We start from the raw sequence: 22,879 nt of genomic DNA on the forward strand, positions 1-22,879 counted from the left end.
GGCAGACTCGAAGAACCCGCATGTGTGGCCCGACCCGAGGCACACTGCCAGTGCGGTGTCTGCCTGCCACCCAAGCGCCCAGCGGTTCGCCCCTGAGCTTTTCTCCTTCCCAGTCCTGACCACCTTAGGAGAGTGCGAGCCTCCCGGGCGGCCCACTGGGGCACAAAAGCCCCGAAGGGCCTCCGCTCCCTTCTTGCATTCCTAAGATGGCAAATCCAAGCAGTTGGCCTGTTGCAGTTCCTCCCTAAGAGACCACCAGTTACTTTTGCTCCTGTTGACGGCCCAAGAGAACAGTGTCTTCTGTTGACCTAGAAAGATAACTCTGCTTGACTAATGTCCTCTTTATGAGCTTCACCGAGAGCTCCTGGCAAAAAAATAAAAAAAAAAAAAAAAAAAAGGTCAGCTCGCTACAGGTTGCATGGCCTGAGGATGTGGCACCTAACAGTCCATCTCCCTTTCTGGTTTCAGGTTTCTGAAACAGATCGTGAACTTCATCAAGAGAATTCCGTTGGAAAACCAAGATTGGCAGACTCTCTTTCTTCAGACAATAGGCAGGAGCCAGAGTCCAGGGATTCTTGGAACATCAATCTTCTCTTTGGAGCATACTAAGTTATATTCGAAGACAAAGGGAGTTCAATATGGCAGCAGGACTGAAGGGACATGAAGGAGTTGTTACAGTGATTTGGTGACAGTTCTTCAAACAGCAGTGTCTTAAGGAAAGGTGGATCGAGAAACTTCTGAACTTTTGGGTTGCATTGAGTGAGAAATCAGCATGGCTCAGGTAAAAACCTCTAGAGTCCTCCTTCAAGATCGCTGGGAAGCGTGTTTGCAGTTTCACTCTTGAATGCTGTCTTAGTCAACATATTGACCAGCCCAGTGAGCCAAGCTCTGTATTAAGCAACAGGAGGAGGTCTAGAGGAAGGAAAGGAGACAGGCCACAGCCCCTGCCTTCAGGGAGCTTCCAGTCAGATGAAGGAGGTAGGCTATGCTGCTGCGTCAGGCACTGATGAGGATTTGCAAAGCATCCGGGTACTCAGTGTACACGTGGTACATTAAGTGCTGAGGGACGTGAGGGAGTGAACAGTCTTGTAGGTGCTTCATTTGTTTTTTTTCCAACAGGAATTTATTGAGTTCCTGTTACATATAAGACATGGTGCTAGGGATACAAAGTGAATAAGATTGGCCCGGTCCCCAGCAAGTTTCTAGACTAGGTGTGTTAGGATAGGGGGAGATGGAGAGACGGGGAGACGGTCTCTTATTTATCTTTATAGTCACACCACCTTCCGTAGTGGCTGACTAGTAGTAGACACTCAGTGAGCCTGTTGAAGGAATAACTGAGGTATGTACACTGCACGGGAGAGAATGATATTTCTACCTGGTTGCAAAAAGAAGCTTGAAGGATGCATAGGATTTTGCTAGATAAACAGAACTGCACATTCAGACAGGGAGAACTGCATGAGCAGAGTAAGGGTGGGATGGGGTTAGGAGTAATTCATGTAGTTTGTTAGTTAAGGAGGAAAGGATTTTAGTGGATGCTGTTAGGAGGATAGGGTAGGTAGTGATGGATGGGAAAGTTAGGGTGAGGGAGTTGTTTCCTGGAGAATTAAGTGGCGTAACTAAGGGCCTTTTCTGTCTTGCTAAGGAATTAGACTTTATTTTATAGAGAATGGGAACTCTCTGAAGAATGTGAAGCAGCAAAGTGACGTTAGCTCAGTGTGTTTAGAAGGTTATTGTCATTGTGGGTGTACACGATGGCTTGGAGAGACAAGACGACCTGATAGGTTATTGTCATCCTCGGGGTTGGAAAGCTGTGTGCACGCATCCCCAGAACTTCTCCCACCTTACTTCCTGGGAGCCTCACCTACCAGTCTCACCAGGATGACAACCTGATGAGAGTGCAATTGGCTTTCTTCCAGCTGCGTGCATAGCTTCCCCCTTTCCATGCAAAGTAGGACTCCTTTAGTTTCTTCTTCTTTTGTCTGTTTGCGTCCCATTTCACAGCATCTTGCTCACGCTTGTTCTGAAAACACTGCTTGGCGCCAGTCACTAACTTTGTATTGGGTACTGCTAAGCATTTTACATCCTAGTTTAATTCTTATCAACCCTGTGGAGACAGATACTATGATAAACATTTTGCATTTAAGGAAACTTAGCTTTAAAGAGGTGGAGTCATTTGCCCAAGATTATATAACGCAAATAGCAGAGCTAAGTTTTTTTTTTTTTACCTCCGGACCTTTCAGTCCAAAGTCCTTGAAGGTGAGAGAAAGGGTTCCAAGATAATACTGATCATCTAAAAGGAATTTATAAATCACTTGTGGAAGTTTGCTGACCACCTATTTCCTAAAAGTTTTTTCAATAAGAAAAGTATATTCTCTAGTGCTGGCTAAACAAAGTCAGTTTGAAGAATATAACAGCGAAAAGAAGAAATGCTCCTAAATATTCCTTGGTTAACTATTTGTAAACTATGTGTAGAGCAGGGAATGTGAAAAAATATGGAAATGCACACACATAAATGGCCTGGTGGGTCAACAGAAATTGTATATTCAACTCCAAAATCCTTCCAAGTGGTTTAATTTTTGTATGTTATAATTAGCGACACTTAGGGAATTTAAAATCTGAAGAGAGAAATGACCTAATTTTACCGATAAACATATTTGTGGGACCTGATAGAATATATATTTGGCATCAGTGAGGTCTGCCAATCACAAATGGGCTCTGTGAAGCTGAGTGCCGTTGAGAAATGAAGGCGGAAGTTCCCTTAGAAAACTCCCATTTCAGTGGGTCAGCAGGACGGACCCTCATGCCCACTTACAAGGCTTAGAAATACTTCAGTGTACTATAGATACACACATTGTACCTAGCACAGTGCTATTGATAAAAGTGTCAGTAAGACTTGATTCTTCACTTGATCCGTATCTAAATGATGGATAACAAAATAACTAGTTTCTAGTAAGATTAGTTCGGGAGCAGGGTTTCAAAGTGAGGAGGGACACCCCCTAGAGAAGCAGTTTGTAGCTGGGTGTAAAAGGTAGTTCGGTAGAGGATGGCAGCCTGTTTTTGCCCTGCCCTGCCAGGTGACCTGACACCTCATCTCCTTTCAACTTAGGCAAGTCTCCTGGCTTGTGAAGGCCTAGCAGGTGTGAGTTTGGTTCCCACTGCAGCCAGCAAGAAGATGATGCTGAGCCAGATTGCCAGCAAGCAGGCCGAGAATGGAGAGCGGGCAGGTAGCCCTGATGTGCTGAGGTGCTCGAGTCAGGTACAGCGCTTGAGTCCGTTGCGGCACCTGGGGGTTGGGTAGCCCAAGCTCTCTGCCAGGGGATGCCAAGCTGCAATTCTTCAGTGCTTGTTTAGGGAAGTGGGGAAAAGGGATCCAGCTGGGGAATGAGTGAAGATGGGTATTTTAGAGAGCTAAGGAAGGTCTTTAATGTACCTACAACCCCTTAAGACAGAGTATTTTGAGAAGAGATGAATGAATATGTTTTCTAAACCTTTAGGCAGATGGGTTACTCTCATTAGTTGCCTGAAGCAGCATTTGGTGTCCTGTCTTGTGTTCTGAGATGGACTGAGTTTAGATTTGATTTGTATTCAAAGGGCCACCGAAAAGACAGCGATAAGTCCCGGAGCCGCAAAGATGATGACAGCTTGGCTGAGGCCTCTCATTCAAAAAAGACTGTTAAAAAGGCAGGTAATGGGGTTATCCCAAACTGATAGTTTAGTAATGGGTTAATCCACTTTCTTCACTGTGGCTCAACCTGGAACTTTCCCTAAATGTTTTGGTCCCTCACAGCCAGTGAGCATGTCACCCTGATTTCCTCCAGAGACCACTTTAATAGTTGATCTCTGCCCTCTCTGGAACATCCTTGCTGAGAGTTAGAGGAGCATGTCCCTGTTGCAAAGGGACAGGCAGACTCCCCCTCAGATCCCATTCAAGTTGAACTTGTTGAGTTGAACAAGGCAGGTAGCTTACCCACCCCAGCTCCTTCCTCAGAGGGTCTCTGATCTCTTAAGGGATAGGGGAGATGACGGTATCTGAGGGGCTACTTTGTCCAGCAGCTGGAAATAGACCCTGAGTAGAATAGGGGCAAGAAGGGGGCAGAGAGATAGCCTCGTGACATGCCTGATTGTTGCCCCCAGGTGGTGGTAGTGGAACAAAATGGTTCTTTTCAAGTAAAGATTCCCAAAAATTTTGTTTGTGAGCACTGCTTTGGAGCCTTTAGGAGCAGTTACCACCTCAAGAGGCACATCCTTATTCATACTGGTAAGTCTCTTGCTTGTATTCAAAGCGGGAGAGTAGGTGTGTGTGTGTGTGTGTGTATAGTTCTTGTTGGGGTTATTTTAAAGGGTAAGTATTAGAAATAGGGTAAGAAGGTCAGTGAATAAGGTAGAGTGCATGGCTCTCTCTATATCTAGTGTCACGGAGACCAGCAGCTTTGGGTACCCTTCCCCATTAGGTGTCTACACATTGCTAAAAATTGAAATTTCTGGGAAATACCTAGAATGGGGTCCCTGCCATGTATACCTCCTGACATGAACTCCTCTTTCCATCTGGGCCAGGTGAGAAACCATTTGAATGTGATGTATGTGATATGCGCTTCATCCAGAAGTATCATCTGGAGCGTCACAAGCGTGTGCACAGTGGCGAAAAGCCCTACCAGTGTGAAAGGTGTCATCAGGTAAGCTCACATGTCATCCATCCACCCGCACACACCAATCTTTCCTTCCCCAAGAACCAGGGCCAGCCCTCACTTCCTGCCTGACAAGGGCTCACCTAGTGTTCCTGGCCATGAGCGAGCTAGTACGTCAGGGTGAGGTGGATCGCTCTGGCCTTATGCAGCTGATCGTGGGGAGGGAGCATTAGGAGGATTGTAATAATATCATCTTTTAAGGTCTTACTCTATGTCAGGTACCGGGAGAGCATACTTAACATAGATTATTTTATTCTCACACTAACTCCATAAGGTGGCTGTGTTGTCCTGATTTCACATATGGGGAAACTGAGGTTCAGAGATGTTAAGCTTCCCAAGGACAAAGCAAATCAAGGGCAGAGCCAGGATTCACTGGAACTTCAGACCTGGTGCACTTTGGAGGCAGAGATGTAATTTTGTGCTGGGGGGGGGGGGTCAGTATCTGATCTGATGAGAATGTAAGAGCCAGGACCAAGACAAGAACGAGGTGAGAGGTGGTAACAGCTGACACCTGGATGCTTTGCTAGGGCTCAGGCTTTGCTCAACGCTCTCACTGAACCTTCACAACCCTAGAATGAAAGCTCCCTAAGGCAGACTTTGTCCCTCTGGTTCTCCGCTCTCTGCAGCCCCAAGAACTGTACCTACCTTGAGATAGATACTCAATAAATATTTGATGAATGAAGCAGCCACACTGTGAGTAGGTACTTTTAGCTCTGTTTTACAGACAAATGTACAGATTCAGGACTGTTAGATAACTTTCCCAAGATCGCACCGCTGCTTAGTGGTAGAGCCAGAAGTCAATCTCCAAATCTGCTTGTCCTTACCACTGTGCATTCGTGCCATCTGTGAACATGCTGAGGTGACATAGAATGGGTCGTGTGCTTCCTGTTGGGGGAAGACAGATCTAGCCAACAGGTAGCTAAGCTTCTCCTCTCAGGCACTTAACCCTCCCTTTCTTCTCAGTGTTTTTCTCGGACAGATCGATTACTCAGACACAAACGGATGTGCCAAGGGTGCCAGTCCAAGACTTCCGACGGGCAGTTTTCTCTATAGGTGCAAGGGGTCCCGGGTGGTGGGAGAAATCAGAAGAATCTACCGAAGAGCGCACCCCCTCTGGTCTGATGGTCCCACCACCAACCCGTGTGTACCTGTCCCCTCCTGGAGGAGTGGACCCAGGAGACCAGAAGAGTGCATCGGGACAGTGGCCCCAGAGCCTCAGCTCTGTAAATAATCTGAGACTATGAGTATCTCGGGGAAGTTCCTACAGCATTCCTGGGTAGGGAAGCTAGTCCCTGGACCCTTGGCTGAGGTCATAGATGGGGGACTCAAGTTACAGGACCAAGACTGAAGTGTGGCTCCCACAACCTTGGACTCCAGCTGGCAGCTGAAATGGAAAAGATTGGGGAGAGGGATTTGTTTGTTTGTCCTGTTCTTATTTTTGTTTATCCAAAAGCAATTTCAGCAGGTACACTGTGTATACAGGTAATCTGGAGGCATAGAGTCTTGGTCAGAGGGACTGTGGGTAGTCCAACCTTTCCCCCAAATTGAGTTTTTAGTTGCAATTGATACTCAGTGTTCCACAGCCCTGCCCCTCACCTCCTGTTTGCAGGAGAATAGGATCGGGGGTGGCAGTTGAGCTTACTTTGGCCTCCTTATACACTGTAGGGACAAAAGGAAGAATAGTAGGAGGAGCAGACGAGGGCTGGATCCAAGAAGAGTGGACAGGTACCTCTGATTTCCTCCGGGGAAGAGGAAGAGTTGTGCTCCTGGGTGTGACAGTGGCCCATACCACACTGGTACTGATGGGGTCAGCTCAAGTGCCTTGTGGAGGAAACTTGGGTGAGAGTGGCCGTGAAGCCCTTTCCTTCTCTCTTGGGGCCGTTGGTCTCGGAGATAGTTTGTGGCTACCTCGCTGCCATGGACTCCTAAGCCAGAGGTGTTGAACGGGGAGTCATGGATATGAAAGTGGATTCTCTCTCCTTGTGCCCTCTTAAGAACTACCCAAGACTAGTCCTAAGTTGAGTAACAACTGTTCAAGAAACAAAGGAATTTAGTGTCCCCTGACATGACTGTTGAGCAGCGTGAGCTGTTCTCCTTGCCCAAGTCCTATCACTGTATTCAGGTAGAGGAGATAGGGTCTGGCCTTTGGTTCCAAAGAACAAGATCTTGGCTTCCTTCTTGATGGCCATCCCTTCCCAACAAATTGGGGGTGAGGGTGCTGCAGAAAAAGGACTGAGGAAGAAACCTAATGTAGGTTTTATTCTTAAACATATTCTCTGCTCCTCTCTGCTCCAACACCACCACCCTATCCATCCTCACAAAAGTGATCAGGGTGTGTGTGCGTGCGTGCGTGCGTGTGAGTGATTGATGTGATGTGAGCATGTTTGTATGCTTGGAGATGGCATATTGAGCCAAACCCTTCTCTGGCCCTCTCCTCAGGAGGATGAGCATAAAGCAGCCTCTCCCCGCCCCAAACTTGAAGGGTGCTTAAGGTTCCAGCAGGAGCTGAGGAACTCAATTTAGGGGACTGGAGGGCTTTGTTTTCGAGGGGTTTTTGTAGATTGATTCAACAGGCTAGTGGTTACAGTGTTTCTAACCCAAGCTAGAGGCTTCTGAACATGAATTTTCTTAAGTGAAATAAACCCTCTTTCTTCCTGCTAAGGAAAGATCCTTATGGGAGGTTCTGGGTTTGTGGCGTGTGTTCTGTCGCCTGCCCTGCGAGGTGGAGAGTAATCGTGGCCACTTAGTGAACCTGACCAGGCTGTCAGTGGGGATCTGAGGTGGCCGCCTGTTAGGAAACGTGATTTCATTTCCCAGGAAATAGATGGAACAGCAGCAGTGAGCTACTGGCTCTTAGCTATTCCAGAGGAGATAACGGGGAAAGTTGGGGCATCCTCCATACCTCTGAGGTGTGAGGATTGCAGGGAAAGAAAAGAGGCGTGGCATCCTTTAGGTGCTTCCTAACGGCATCTGAGATCCTGAAGGAGACGGGGCATGTTTGCCGCCCGTGCTCTCCTAGCTTCATACTGGCCTTCCGTTGGTTGTAGGACGTGGACCTCAGTCCCAGATCTGCCCTGGGGTCCCCATAAGCAGGGCACCCTTCTGCATGTGAGCCAGCCCCCCTCCTGTGAGGTGGCTCTGTTCAGGCTGGAATTGGTCTGTCATTCACCTCTGGGAATATATTCAGGGAAGGAGGATACATTTAGAAAGCCCAAGAGTGCTTTTGAAGATGGGAGGCCTCGCTCCCTGGCACTTGCAGCTCATCTGTTTCGGGTTGGGGTGGGTTGGCAGTGGGGCGGGAGGGCCTTGTGTGGAAAGAAAATCACATGAGTGGTCTATACCGCTGCATGTGTGAATGTGTGTTTAAGTCAGAATGTGCCCTGGCCCCCAGCAAGCCTCAGCTTCCTGCCTGGGTGAGTGGGACGGAGGGGACTGAGTGGATGTGCAGAGCCGTACCAGACCCACCCCTGCCAAGGATCGGGTGTGGGGGAAACTCAGGAGTGGGGGTCAGTTTTGTCCAGATGCTCATGTGCTGGGGCCATGGATGTGTGAGACAAAAGGAGCCAAGAGGTGAAAGGAGTGATTTAGCACCCGGAGGTCCTGGGAGCCCCTTTCCCCCCCAGGGAAACCACAGAAAAGACCACTGCAAAGGCTCCTGGGCCCAAAGCCCCACCCTTCCTTTGCTGGGGGGTCTAGCACTGGAAAGATGCCTCAGGTGTGTTTGGAGTGAAGGAAAACGGGGATAGGGCCGGCTCTCAAAGACCAGGACATGGGATTTGGGGACCTGGGAAACAGAGTAATGCCAGTTCCTGGGTGAGCTGCTGTACCGGGCCCTACCAGCCCTGCCCTTCCCAGCACCCCAGGTCTTCCGTCCACCTCCCAACAGCCTCGTCATCACTTAGCTACTGATTGTGCCCCACGGCTTGACATTGGAGGGTTAAATAAGGCTCTGAGTCCCGCCACAACTTTTAACCCTCTCCCCAGACGCCCTTTGCCTCTGCTGTAGCCCTGGGGCTTTTATCTTAACAATTCCTCCTACCCTTCCTCTACACCCTCTTTTTTTTTTTTTAATATACTTATTTTGCTATTGGGGGAGGGGAATATCAAATGAACAAGATCACTTTTAAATGGTAGTTTTTATAAGATGTTATAAACTTGTATCTTTTTACCATTCAAGTGCAGTGTATGTTCCTTCGTGATATATTTAGGATATTTAAATAAAAAGAAAGTGGGGCTTTTCTACATACTATCTCCTCTCTGAGAAGAATATCCTTTGGGGAAGCTTTTTCCCTGGGGGGCCAAAGTGGTGTTCCTTTTTTTTTCTTCCCCAAATATAACCACCCTACAACTTCCACTACCCCATAATCTGCCACTTTAAAACTCCCCTTCTCCCCTGCTCTACGTGGAGGAGCAGCACGTAGAAGTAAAAGGAGGCTATCAATTCTCAGCACAGCTGCACAGCAGGCCAGGCTAAGCGCTAGCATCTCAGTGTAGTCTGTATTCCTCCCTTAGCATACCCTGGGAATGCACTTCACTAGCCCCTCCCAACCAGGTGCTTCCAGGCAGCCACTTACTTGCTCCCCCGCACATTCAAGTTTGAGAACCTTTCCCTGCCTTCAGGTGGCAGGAGGTGCCCCCATTTTCACAGCCTGTGATGGCCTTGGGGTAAAACAAATGACAGCTGCAATCTCAAGTAAGACTTTATTGTATGTGTGTGGGGGGGGTGACTCCCACTCCTTGTGAGGTAGGGAAGCAAGGCTGCAGCAGGAACGAGCCCTCTTGCATGTCACTCAGAGTGAAATAGGTGGTGACCACTCTTCAGCAGTGGATTCGTCCCCTACCAGGCTGCGGCCTGATAGACCCCCCACCCCAGTTCCCACCGTACTGCCAGTGAGAAGAGCCCCAGAGTGAATATCCCTACCCCCTTCAGCCAAGGGGACTCTCTGTCCCGTGAAAGTGAGGGTTGATGGTGGTTGTGATGGCACTTTGGTAGAGCGGATTGCTGTCCTGTGGAAAGAGGTCGGAAATGATGAGGAAAAGTCCCAGGACTCCCCTTCTTTGTCTAATCCTAATAGCTAAACCTAGAACTTGAGCCAGACCCCAGGTGCTGGTGGGAGTTAGCAGAAGGTTGGGACAAAGGAGGCGCAGACTTAGGTGAGGGGACGGGGCCTTTGTCGGAGGGGGCGGGGCTGAGGGTGGAATGAGAAGGCAGAGGGAACCTAAGCAGGGAAAGCAAGTAAAACCCAGCACAGTGGGCAGTCTCCTCACCTGCTTCCAGTTGAGATTCTGCCGCTCCTTCTCAAAGCGACTGTATTCTCGGCGGTCATAGATTTCCACTGAGAGCCGATAAGCCAGGACCAGCCCAAGGCCTACTGCCACAATGCCCCCCACGCAGCCTAGCACAATGGCCTGGGTGTGGTCTGCTCCCTCTACGGGGGGAGAAACACACGGACTTCTAAGGGCTGGGGCATCGGGATTGATCAGCGTTTGCCCACAGTGTGTGTGTCCAGCCCTACGCAGCCTCCCCAGCCCTGCCTGCCATTAGAAACGGAACCCAGCAGAGTCCAAGGTGTTGTCAGTGCTCAGGGCCTCAGCCTTGTCCACCTGGTCTGGCACCTCCACTTTTGCCTGGATTCCCAGCTCTGCTTCAGCCCCCAGCCTGGTTTCCCACTCTCTCTACCTCCCCACCTGAGTCCTGAGGCCCTACCCATTGCACTTCCAGGGCCCGCTTTGGCGTGTCCACAGCACCCCTGCCCACTTACTCTCGTGGGGTCTCACTCGGAGCACGACCCTGCCTCCAGCTTCATCCTCCACCAGGAAGAAGAACAACTGATTGTCCAGGGTCCTCTCTCTGCACCAGCCGTCATCCAGGGTAGGTGCCACAGCCAGAGTCACGTTGGCATGGGCACAAGCCACGCTGCAGTTGGCAGCCAGGGGGCCAGTCCCAAGGGCTCCACACTCCGCACAATCCCTGTGCAGTGGACTCCAGTAAGATACTAGATGGACAGTTGTCACTACACCACATGCAGGAAAGGGTAGGCAGGTGGCAGCGAGTTTCATTACGCCCCTCCTCCCCAAATGCCAGGCCTGAGGCCTCACCTGTGTCTCTCGCATGGTGTCTTGCAGCCTGGGCACTGATCACACAGGGCACCATAGTAGCCATCCAGGCACTGGCAGCGGTTGCATTTGCAGTGTCCGTGCCCACTGCAAAGCTCATCCTCAGGCCCGACACAGCCGTCTGTGTCCCCACTGCACTCGCATGCTCTGCCCGTGCGGTTGGCGTGACAGTGACACACTCCACATTGGCAGCGGCCAAAGCCTGGGACAGAGCCACACACGGTGAGAACCATACTCCCCACACAGTGAACAACACGGTACAGAGAGCTGACCTGTTCATGTGTATCAGGTTCCCTCAAGTATGCCTGACACATGTCCCGACTCACACCAGAATCTTTGATACTTGAGCTCAGTGTCTAGAAGGTCGAGCCTAAATACCCTTGGGAGAGCCACTCTGAGCCCACCCTTCTCCCAACAAGTCTCCAGGTACCTCCACAGAGGATGCCCTCGTGTCGCTCACAGCTGGCATCGTCACACTCGCACAGGCGCCCAGAGCTCTGTCCACTGCAGCTGCAGCGTCCACACTGGCACCGTCCCTTCCCGCTGCATAGGGGCCCTGTCCCATTGGGGGCACGGCACCCAGATTCCAGATCCGGGGAGGACAGCTCAGCCTCAGAGCACTCACAGAGCCGACCCAGGCGGCCAGGGACACAGCTGGAGGCGGAGAGGCAGGAGAGGGAAAGGCAGGTCAGGCAGGGACCACCCCAGGAGCGTCACACGCAAAAGCTCACAAGAGTCAGGGACAGATGAGGGGCTGAGGGGGTGTGAGTACAGCGAAGCTCCAGGAATAGAATAGCAGAGGGAGTCCTGGTGGAGGGGAAGGGCTTGGCATATGTGAGAAACTTCAGGACGTGACCATGGGTGCAGTCTAGGGGTGTCTAGAAGAAAGTTGGGATGCCAGTGGGAGGGTGGAAGGCAAGGAGGAGGAGTACAGGGGCTGGTCACTCGGGAAACGTGGCTGAAGGGAAGCAGGAGGCCCGCACCTGCACACCCCGCAGTGGAGGTGCCCCTGGCCATCACTGCAGTGGGGAGCCTGTTGCTGGCTGTCACTGCAGTTACAATCACACAGTGTATGCAACTCCACAGTCAGTTCTTCTGAGAAGCCAAGGGCTCGCAGCTTCAGGTAATGGGGCTCTTGGAGGCAGTGGGTAGCTTGGAGAGTAACCAGAAAATTCACCTGAGGACAAGATGGGCAGAAATCAGACTAAGGTCATGCACACAGCCGGTGTGCACTCACACACCAACCAAACCTACTGGTCAGAACCCTACTCCTTCGTACATGAAGGAATCGTGCTAACATGTAACTCCTAGCAACACCCTTGAGGAGCCACTCACTAAACCCCTTCGGAAAGGATAGATGGAGGACTACCCCATGCTTTTGCATTGTTCTCCGCCGGCTTCAATTTCCCATTCCCACCCCCACTTCCTTCCTTCTGCCTATCTTGGCTGGCTCTCACCGTCTGGTTGATTTGGACGTAGTTGCACTGACCCCGGTTCCCAGCCTCACCATCCTTCTTCTCAGGACCCCCACACTGAGACTTGTAAGAGATGTGGACCCCAGAAGGGAGCTGAGAGTGTTCAAGGGTCACAGTAGATGACAGGCTCTGTGGAAAGAGAGAGCGTAACAACGTGAAGGCAGGACTCCAACCCCACCTCATGCCCTTTCCAGCTGGTCCAAATTCTGCCAGAAGCCTGCCCTCATCCCACTTGGGGCTCCTTCCATTCTGCCTAATCAGAGGCATTTCTGAAGGAAGGACCCATGAGAACCTTGAGATGAGTACACGGGGTTCCTGAGACCTGTAACAGCATCTCAGTGCAGCTGCAGTGAAGGCCTGGCTAGGCGCTGTAAACGTGCAGTGCCTGTTTTCACACCCCAAATCAGGATATAAAACCTGTTTGCATACACGGTCTAAAGGGCAGTTCTCCCAAACTTGGTCCTGGGAAATTTGATACTAGCTCAGTTTTTCTCACTGGGTTTAGGACATGGTCCTGTCATCAAGAAGCCTACAGTCTAGTTGCAGAGATAAGACCTAAACCCAAAAACACTTAGGAATTTTTGTGATTCTTTCCGTAAAATTCTATGGTTCCTGTGAAGAATATCTGAATTGTTTATAAGCTTAATGAAAGTAGACTCCGGTTGTCACATTCTTTGGACTCGGAGACGAGTCCCAGCCCTTCCGTCTGTTATCTGAGTGACCTTGAGCAGGTCACTTAGCTTCCTTGTGTCTGTAGCCCCATCTCTAAAATAGAGATGGTAACAGTTCCCCAGCGGGGGTTTTAGTAGGGTTACATGAGACAGCAAACACTAGGAGCACTTAGGACAGTGCTGGGTATGTAATGAAAGCTAGTGAGTATTAACTGTTTTTTCTTGCCCAGAGCAGGGCTCCATACTCTGCACAAATCAGACACTTAAGATTTATACATATAAGAGTGAGTGAGTGAGTGAACTAATGACAGCCATATACAAACTGCAGGTAGGCGCTGTGGAATGTTACCCAAAAAGCGATTATTCCCTTTTAGTTCTTCCACCCTCCGGAGGGCCCCTTCCCACCTTGCCCCAGTGCCCACCCTCACCATCCTTCCCCCACCCCAGCCCCTCACATTATAAGCGTCCATGATGAGCTGTACCACATTGCTGGAGTTCTCACTCAGCTCCCCCACTGCGGACTTGGGAATCAGCTTACTCAGCTCCTGAATTATGAGGAGTTTCGGAAATGGTGGATCACAGCTCTAGGGAAACGGGTTTCTGGGGTTCTGGGAGGAGGGAATAATGGGGGGGAGGAGAATGGGTCTTTGAGGGACTTGAGAAAGGCTCTGGGTAGGAGGGTCTGGCATTCAGACAGCTCTCACCTGGTAGACAGGCAGTGTGGTGCTGGTGACAGCAAAGATGGGCTGGATGTTTGCTGCAGAGAGAGCCTGGGCTACCTGACCCACAGAGGGGTAGTCCTGGGGCAGGGAGAGGGACAAGGTGAACACTACAGGTCCCCCACAACACGAAAGGGGCCCTCAGCCCGGGGGAAATCCAGGAACCAGGGTTCCACCAGCTACAGGAGCCCCGGAGGCTTGGCAAGTGAGGGAGGGGCTAGGGAGTGGGGTGACACAGGTTTCTGGCTGAGCAGTGGAGGGATGTGGAGAGAAGAAACAGGGGAAGATGGCAGGGTGGTTACCAGTAGGGAGGATGAGGCTGGGGAGGGGGTCAGGAGGGGAGTACCCGGGGCACAGGCGTGGACTCACAAACTCTGGACTACGACTGTAGAGGCCATTGCTGTCCAAGTGACAGTGCCCATCGCTGGGCATGAAAATGCCACCCAACTTCCCATCACCAGCTGTGTGGAATGTGTCATCTGAAGTGAACACCAGCAGCCTGGACACATTTCTCCAGCCAATCTGCTTCTGGGGTGGGATGGGAGGTGAGTTGTGCCGCAGCCAGTGCTGTGAGCCGACGATTTGGCCAGCTTTGGTCTGAGTCGGCGTATCTATACTCCTGCCTCTAGTTCCCTGCTGCTCCCTAGCCCCAAACGCAGGGTTGCTGCTCGTGGAGGCCTTCTTGTGAATTAGAAAAAACGTGCCTCTTCCCCAAGGTATTTTACTCCAGTCTACTAGGAAATTTTCAAAATAAATATGCAAACTACAGTGATTATGATATGAAGGGCACCCCCTAGAATTGTGCGCTGTACAGCCAGAGGTGGCAGCCTTGGCCCTAAACAGTCCTTCAGATTCGAATCCCCATCCCACCTCCTCACCTGGCAGAGTGCAGCCTGCAGAATGGCATCAAAGCCACCTTCCGGGGAGTCCAGGTTGCCGGACACATTCTGGCGCCCCACCTCCCGCTCAAAGGCCTTGGCGTCCCCCGTCAGGGACAGCACATGGTGAAAGCTGAAGGGTGGCTGGCAATGCTCCAGCCGGGTGGGACAGGGGTGGCGAAGCTTGGAGGGCACTGTGCTCACGAAGGGCAGCACCGTTTTGTCCACGAAGGAGCCAAAGCCTGGGGAGGGGAAGGGAGGCATGAAAGCTGTGCCAGAAGTCGCTGGACAGCAGCAGGAAGGAGGGGCGCCTGCTGAGGACTAGTAAGGGAGGACTGCATGGGGGAGGTGATCCTAGGGGGTGGGGACCCAGCACCTGGCAGGGGCAAAGGGCTGAGACCACCGGTTCAGGGAAGTGGGGGATAGAGGAGATTTAGAGGAGGACACAATGAGGGTCAGACAGCGGTTTCCTAAGGCTGAGGACGAAGGTGGGGTGTAGCGTATAGTAGCAGCATGAGGCAAAGGAGGGCACAGAGAACCGAGAAGAGATGAGTGCAGAATGTGCCCCCAAGGACAGTGGCATTTAGATCTTGTCCAAGAGACACCGGGCCGAGACAGTGGCATCAGGGCAGTACCCGCGTTGGTAGGTCCAGGGCACTGTCTGACCCCTGGGAGCTGTCTGAACCGTCTCTCCAGACTCTGAACCTCAGTTCCCACCCCTGCAAAACAAGTGGTCCTACTGGACTGTCTCTTAAATCCCCTCCAGCTCTGACCTAGAAGATGGATGTCTTTGGGGAGAGAGATCAGCACCCAGTGGCTTGTTAAAAACTGAGAGAGGCAGGTGGGGGCGCTGGTGCTGACAGAGGCTAAGGCGGTGGTTGAAGTCAGAGGCAGACGGCTGGCAGGTGTCTGGGCGGCGCTCCCCTCACCTATGCGCACTGACTGGGTGACCTCCTGCAGTCGCACCAGCAGGGCGTGCCCAAGCTGGCGCACGAACTCCAGGTCGTCCTTCATGGAGTAGCTCAGGTCCATAAGGTAGTACAGGTCCACAGGGTACCCCTCAGCACGGAGGAAGCGGACCCGGAGCTGCTGGGGCTCCCCTGGGGGGCAGCGGGGCGTCAGCGGGGCGTGTGGGTTCCCGCCCAGACCTCTGCCGCGACCCCTCCGCCCCTCACTCACCCGGCCGCAGCCTGACTCGCATCCGCTGCGGCGCCAGCTGGGTGGCCCCCTCGCCGCGGGCGCCCTGGCTAAGCGGCTCATCCTCCAGCACCTCCTGCCAGCCACGGGGCTCCTCCAGGTCCCCCGGGGGACAGCCCCGAGCCAGCAGCTCCTCCCGCCGGGCGCAGCGCCGCGCCTCCGCCTCCCCGGACGCTGTGAAGTTCTATGTCGCAAGAGGGGGCGCATCGGAACCCTAAACCCTACAGACCCCCAGCCCTGCCAGTCTGCAATCCCAGCCACTTCTAACCTCTCCCCCTCAGTCAGCTCCCTGAGCCCCTCGATTCTATCCCCTCCCCTTCCACAGCTACCCTTGAACCCCGACCCTTTCTTCCTTGTCAGAGCCACTTCCTATAGCACCCCTATTCTCCCTCATCTCTACTTCCCCCCTTTACCCAGCCACCTACCTTTACCCTCCCCCTAGCGCCACAGACTTCCTATTGAGAATCTCAGGGACTTCACTACTGCGGAAAAAAAAAGGAGGCTGGCCTCGTCCAACCAGCCCTTGATGCTCAGGCTGAAATGGGATCAAGCTAAGACCCACAGTTCCTGGGAAGGGAAAGAATAGGGACAGAAAAGGAACCCCCTTCCCCCCAATATTTCTTGTACCCCTGGGACTGGCTGGGAAACCGCAGAGGAGGGAAATGGTTAGAGTGACTTCTCAGAGGGCCTGGGTGCCAGCCGATGGTCTAGAGATTGGGGAAGGCAGACATATACCCGACTGTCCCAACAGACTCCACCTGGCACCTCTGCTGTCTTCCTCCTGTGGACTGAGTCTTCCCTTCCAGCCCTCCCAGATTCACTACGTGCCTTTCTCCTGGGTGTGCTTAGCCTCTGTAGCTCTGCCTCCTAGTGAGTTTGCCCTCATCCCTTATCTAACTCTCCATCTTCCTGTGAGAGAGTTAGGCCACCTCTATGCTCTCCATTCCATGAACTCTGTCTCCTTTAAGGCATAAACAAAGAACAGCCTTAATTGATTAGCCAGGAAGACACTGGCTCCCCAGCATCCTTTTGGGCCACTAAGGTAGCGCAAGCCTTTCATCCAAAGCCCACAGACTTCCAACGCCTTCCCTTCTACCCTCTCAGTCACAGGCTGCTACATACCCCTGCCACCCCTCAGCACAGACTCAGAAACCCAAACACACACTTTCTGCTATGGATTAACCCTCAGTATGACGGTATTTGGAGATAGGGCCTCTGGGAAGAAATTAGGGTTAGATGAGGTCATAAAGGTAGAACCCTCATGAGGAGATTAGTGTCCTAATGAGAAGAGACACCAGAGAGCTTATCTGCAGCCCATTTACAAGCCAGGAAGAGAGCTCTCACCAGGAACTGAATCTGCTGACACCTTGACCTTCGATTTCCTAGCCTCCAGAACTAATAAATTTCTATAGCTTAAGCCACCCAGTCTATAGTATTTTGTTATGGCAGCCCGAACTGACAAACTTTCTCACATGTATATACATGCATAATAGGTCCCTCTACCTATACACAAGTATGTGTTCCAACAAGAACATACTTCCTCCAAATTCAGTCACAAGTCTTGTCCATATATACACAAATACACGGGTACACACATAAACATACATGCACAGGGACCTTGCGTGCATGTTTATGCACACCTGCAAACACAGTCACACACAGAAGTCCTATGGGCACAAACTTAGTCACGCACAGGACTGCAGAGTACACCCTGAAAAATCACACATGTGCCCATACAGTCACACACGTATATCCAGGCTGCACATACACCTACACATGGCTCATAGGCCATTTTTACCAGTTGCTTGCACCATGCACAGCTTGGATGTGAGAGGATGCACTTCTGGCAGGAGGGGGCTGGTTGGCAGGATCCCGGCAGGGACCGATCAGGATCCCCCCATTCTGTAGCCTCCGCTGGAGATGAGATCTTGGTGTCCAACTCACTCTCACTTCTGCTCAGGACCAGCAGGAAAACAAGGACCACTGACAAAGTCACCATGGTCTATAATAGGATATAAAGGGGAACACATGGGTCATCAGGGAGGACCTCCCCCCCAACTTCTCAGTCCTCTAAACTTAGCCTGTGGTTGTTACTCTCAAAACTCTACCCGAATTCTTTATCTCTCCTCATAGTTTCACTTCCCCTGTGGATTCAGTAGTTTCTTCAAAATGGCAGGAAGGGGCAAGTACCAGGCCATGGAATGGGCCTTGGAGAAGACCCATCCCTCCTGTGTGCAGACTTCAAGAGGCCAGAATGGGCAAAACGGCCTAACCAAGAGTCTGGGCACTGGGCCTAGAGGCACTAAGGTCTACACACAGGTCTGTTCGCCAAGATTCCAAATCACGGAAGAAATAGATCCAAATGGGAAACAGACCAGGTTCTGGTCCTGCCTCAGTCACTCATTGGCTGTGTGGTAAGTCAGACTTTCTCTTTGAGCCTTAGTTTCCACATCTGTAAAGTGAGGGCATTGAATAATCTGACAGCTCTTGTAGCTCTTATAATCTTGGATTCTATGTAAGGAAAGAGGATCAGAGGCTCTAAATAAGGGGGGAAAGTCAGAGAGTAGGAATGAGAAGAAAGAAAGCTGGAGCAGATGAGGGAGTGTGTGAGAGGCAGGGAAGTTTAACTGTACTTGGTTGACATGGTAGCAAACGGAACAAAGATTAAACCATAAGAAGCACTTTCTAAACGTCTGGGATAACTGAGGAAGGAAGGCCAGAGGTTGTAAAATTTTTTCTCTTTCTCTACTTTGTGCAAAGGAAATCTAGAGTAGAGAAAGAGCCAAAAGGCAGGTCATTCCAATTCCTATGACCTCTGGAGAAGATTAGGCAAATTTCTGATTTTCAAAAACTTACTAATTAAAATTTTAAACAGTCAACCCATTACCACGTTTCAAAAATTAACAAGTGAAATCCCAAAGGCCTTTTTTACAGAACTGGAAAGCTGATCCTAAAATTCATATGGAATTGCATGACTAGCCAAAACAATCTTGAAAGAGAATGAAATAGGAAGACTCACACTTCCTAATTTCACAACTTACTACAAAGGCCACAGTCATCAAGACAGTATGGTACTGGCATAAGGACAGGCTTATCGATCCGTGGACTATAATTGAGAGTGCAGGAATAAATCCATCCATTTATGGCCAATTGATATTTGACAAATGTGCCATACCATTCAATAAGGAAAGAATAGTCTTCAACACGTGGTGCTGGGATGACTCGCTATCCACATGTGAAAGAAAGAAGTCGGACTCCTACTTCACAACATGCACAAAGATTAACTGAAAACGGGTCAAAGATCTAGTGTAAGTGCTTAAACTATAAACTGATAGAAGGAAATATAGGGATAAATCTTCACAGTTTTGGACTTGAGAATGGATTCTTAGCTATGACATCGAAAGCACAAGCAATAAAACTAAAAATAGATAAACTGGACTTCATCAAAATTTAAAACTTTCGTGTCTCAAGGGATACTATCGAGAGTGAAAAGACAGACCACCAAATGGGAGAAAATATTTGCAAATTATATATCTGATAAGTATCCAGAATATAGGAAGAACTCTTACAAATCAGCAACAAAAAGACAACCCAATTTAAAAATGGGCCAAGGACTTACATAGACGTTTCTTTAATGAAGATAAAAAGAAATGGCTAACAAGCACGTAAAAAATGCTCAACGCCATTAGTTCTCAGGGAAATGAATATCAAAAACACAATGAGATACCACTTCATACCCACTAGGATGACTATAATTTAAAAAAAAAAAGGAAAATAAGTGATGAGGATATGGAGAAAATGGAATTTTCATCGTTGCTGGTGGGAACATAAAATGGTACAACCACTGTGCACAACAGTTTGGTGATTGTTCAGTAAGTTAAAGCATAGAATTACCCTATGACCTGACAATTTCACTCCTAGGTATATTCCTAAAAGAATTGAAATCAGGTGTTTAAAGAAAAACTTGTACATGAGTGTCCATAACAGTTCTACTCACAATAGCTAAAAGGTAGAAACAACCCAATGTCCATCAACTGATGAATGGATAAACAAAAGGTGGCGTATCCATACAATGAAATATTATTGGGCCATAAAAAAGAATGAGGTACTGATACATGCTACGACATCAGTGAACCTCGAAAACATTATACTGCATGAACGAAACCAGTCATAAAAGACTACATACTGTATGATTCCATTTATATGAAATAGCCCGACTAGACAAATTCATAGAGACAAAAAGTAGATTAGTGGTTGCCAGGGGTTGAGGAGGAAAGGAGGATGAGGAGTGACTGCTTAATGGGCAGTTTCCTTTTGGGGGGAAGAAAAAGTTCTGGAACTAGATAGTGTTTATGGTTGCATGGCATTGTGAATGTATTTAATGCCACTGAACTGTGAAGTTAAAAATGGTTAAAATGATAAATTTTATGTGTACTTGACTAGAATAAAAAAAAGTTAAGAGTGAGAAATCTTCCATTCCTATCCCCCATCAACCCTAGTTGCTACCCAATCCAAATACATAATCATCATTTATTATCTTTTGTTGCCTATAGTCTTTCTAGAGATTGTTTTATGTATATACAAACTAATATGACCATATATGTGCTCTTCGAATGGTAGAATCAAATAGTAGAACCGTACGAATAGTAGAATGCACACAGTTCAGCATCTTACTTTTTCTCTTTGAACTAGTTTTCTTGGATCCTCCTACCCAAGAAAATACAGAACTTCCTTGTTCACTTTTATAACCATGTAGTTTTCCATTGCATGGATATGTCATAGTGTAGTTAGTCTCTTATGATGGGGATTTAAATTGTTTCTAATTGTTCACTATTGTAAATAATGCTGCAGTGAAAATTCACATACTTATCATTTCACATGTGTGCAAGTGAAGCTGTAGGATAAACCCCTGGAAGATTTGTAGGGTCCACAAATAGGTGTCATTTATGATACTGGTATTGCCAACATAACCTCCTTAGAGGTTGTACCAGTCGACATGCCTGACAGTGGTGTATGAGAAAGGCTTCTGCCTCCTCCTCAGCCTAGACTCAAATCCAGATGCCCTGCACAGTGTGGGAAAGGGGTGGGGTACCAAGTCGTTGACAGCCCCCACCCTGCTCCCCACCACCTGTGTGACCTCAGGCATAGAATATATCTGGAACGGATGTTCCACGTCTCTTGAGAGACCAGCCCAGGGCTCCGCCTCTGTGTAACCTCAGCCCTGCTTGTTCTGCACGCCTGTGGTCAGGGATGCTGGGGATGTTGCACGTCAAAGCCCACTTTTGACTCATCTCTCACAGGTGGGGCCCCCATGCCACAGTGGTTTCCCAGATAAGGCAAGCCCAGAGAGAGAACTCAAACCCCACTCATCTCCCCTAAGGAGGGCTCTGGGACTCCAGGACAGCCCACTCCAATCCCCTTCTCCCAATTCCCCACTCTCTTCCTGGTTCTGCCCTCCTTGGGGATATGTGACCTGCCACTTGCTTCTCTTAATCTGACTCACTCTCCCCTCCCTAATCAAAAACGGATGAACATCCTTCTGCTGCTTTTCTCTTCTATTAGAGGCAGAACAGGGACTGAGACAGGTCAGGCCCCGTGGTTGGTTTGCTCCTTTGCTCCCCTCCAACCCAGGCGCCATCATCATCAAAAGTTGTGCCCTCTCCCCACTAGCTCGCATGGGCTCTACCTAATCCCCTTTCTCTTTCCTTGGGGGACTTCATCTTCCCTTCTCTCCCTCCATGGTTGTCCCATTTGCCTGGACTCAATTCTGACTCCAATACACACCCTACTGTTCCCTCAGCAGCTGAGAAACAGAGCATCTTCCCAATCCCTCCAGACCTTCCCAAGTCAAGCAGAATCCTCTGCTGCCCACTTGGAATCACAAGGAGGAAACAGAACCGGACCACTGGGCCACAGTCTCCCAGGAGTGTGGGATCTGTGGCCAAGCTGCCAACTGGAAGGAGGTCTGCACTGAGCACAAGGCATTAGGCAGCAGGAATGGCAGCTGGAGAGTAATATTGGGAGAACCCTACCTTGACACAATCCTTGGCACATGGCAGGCACGCAGATGATAGCACTCATATATTCCCCCACCTTCTTTTCCTCCCTGCAGCCCCATTCTTGGGAAAGTGCTGCATGAGAGGTTGGGGGAGGAAGAGCTTGTGAAACAAGACAGGGGACCTTAGGAATGCAAAAAGGAGTTCAGAGCCTTTCCCAAGTTTCAGCTGAAACCTGGGCGTCAGAACCCTCTTCCCCGGCAGTTGGGACCGGGTGGGGCCTGGACGAGTAAGGGGAGGCAGGAGGGCTGGTGCCCTGGTACTCACAGGTGCCAGTAGAGCAGCCTTTCCTCCAGCGGCAGCGGCAGCCTTTGTGTACTGATCTGGGAGGCTGCACAGGAGGAAGTGACACACCCCGAGGGGGGAGACTTTGGGGTGGTGGGGGTAACTGATCTAGAAAGGGGAGCAGAGAGGGGTGGAACTGGGCCAAGGGAGCTGATGATACAGTGATCTGCGAAAAGAAGGCGGCGAGGAAGCTCATCTACTGGGCGCCGAATGGGTGCTGGGTGTATCGTGATGTTAAAACTAATCCTCACAAGAACCTCATGACATAGGTGTTAATACCTGCCCAGCCCCCCAGTTTTTCACAGATGTCGAGGCTTAGAGGTAAGAAGTAAAAATGTTACCTAAGGTCACATAGCTAATAAATGGCTAGTCTGGGATTGAAATCTAGGTCTGCCTGCCCCCCAAGCTGATGATCTCTCCACTTCCTCATATAGGCACATGATAGGAAGAAACATGGAGGCAGTAAGTACTGTAAGGGGGAAATTAATGACTATGGTCCATTTTGAAAATCCAGTGCTCACATTATCATAGTAGGTGCTTAACTACAGGCTCTGGAGCCAAACTGCCCAAGTTGACATCCTGGCTCTATCACTTACTAATAGTGGGACCTTCAGTAAGTTACTTACCCTTCTTGTGGCTGTTTTCTTACCTGTCAAGTAGAACTCATAGGAGTGTTGTGAGAATTCAATAATTGTCATACAATTAAATAATTAATGAGATAATTCATACAACTGCTTAGAAGAGAATCTGGAACATACTAAGGGCTTGATGAGAGAATTAGTGGATGAGAAGTAAT

At 49.9% G+C, this 22,879-nt stretch overlaps 2 protein-coding genes across 3 annotated transcripts in view; one reads left to right on the forward strand and one right to left on the reverse strand.

The window, feature by feature from the left end:
* ZNF740 (zinc finger protein 740) overlaps positions 1-8,933 on the forward strand; it is a 9,630-nt gene extending 697 nt beyond the window's left edge. The window contains exons 2-8 of one of the 2 annotated variants that reach the window (XR_013993985.1): positions 469-781; positions 3,107-3,256; positions 3,592-3,681; positions 4,135-4,258; positions 4,555-4,673; positions 5,649-8,060; positions 8,197-8,928. Coding sequence is in view for 1 of the 2 variants with exons in the window: in XM_081059196.1 (XP_080915322.1) it covers positions 773-781; positions 3,107-3,256; positions 3,592-3,681; positions 4,135-4,258; positions 4,555-4,673; positions 5,649-5,738 (582 nt within the window). In the remaining variant the exon portion in view is untranslated. Of the gene's footprint in view, positions 1-468; positions 782-3,106; positions 3,257-3,591; positions 3,682-4,134; positions 4,259-4,554; positions 4,674-5,648 lie in introns of both variants that reach the window. The other variant, XM_081059196.1, reaches the window with a different exon arrangement.
* Positions 8,934-9,368: 435 nt separating this feature from the next.
* On the reverse strand, positions 9,369-22,113 carry ITGB7 (integrin subunit beta 7). The gene is made up of 15 exons (XM_081059197.1): positions 22,066-22,113; positions 17,541-17,744; positions 15,725-15,926; positions 15,475-15,645; positions 14,546-14,787; positions 14,037-14,195; positions 13,653-13,748; positions 13,404-13,493; positions 12,260-12,406; positions 11,786-11,979; positions 11,233-11,456; positions 10,785-11,004; positions 10,448-10,656; positions 9,954-10,114; positions 9,369-9,692 (listed from the first exon to the last, which is right to left on the reverse strand). The coding sequence occupies exons 2-15, from the start codon at positions 17,739-17,741 to the stop codon at positions 9,612-9,614; spliced, it is 2,397 nt and encodes a 798-aa protein (XP_080915323.1). The 5' UTR covers positions 17,742-17,744; positions 22,066-22,113; the 3' UTR covers positions 9,369-9,611.
* Positions 22,114-22,879: the final 766 nt, after the last annotated feature.

The sequence above is a fragment of the Rhinolophus hipposideros genome (genome assembly GCF_964194185.1).
Source record: "Rhinolophus hipposideros genome assembly, chromosome: 9".
Lineage (NCBI taxonomy): Eukaryota > Metazoa > Chordata > Mammalia > Chiroptera > Rhinolophidae > Rhinolophus > Rhinolophus hipposideros.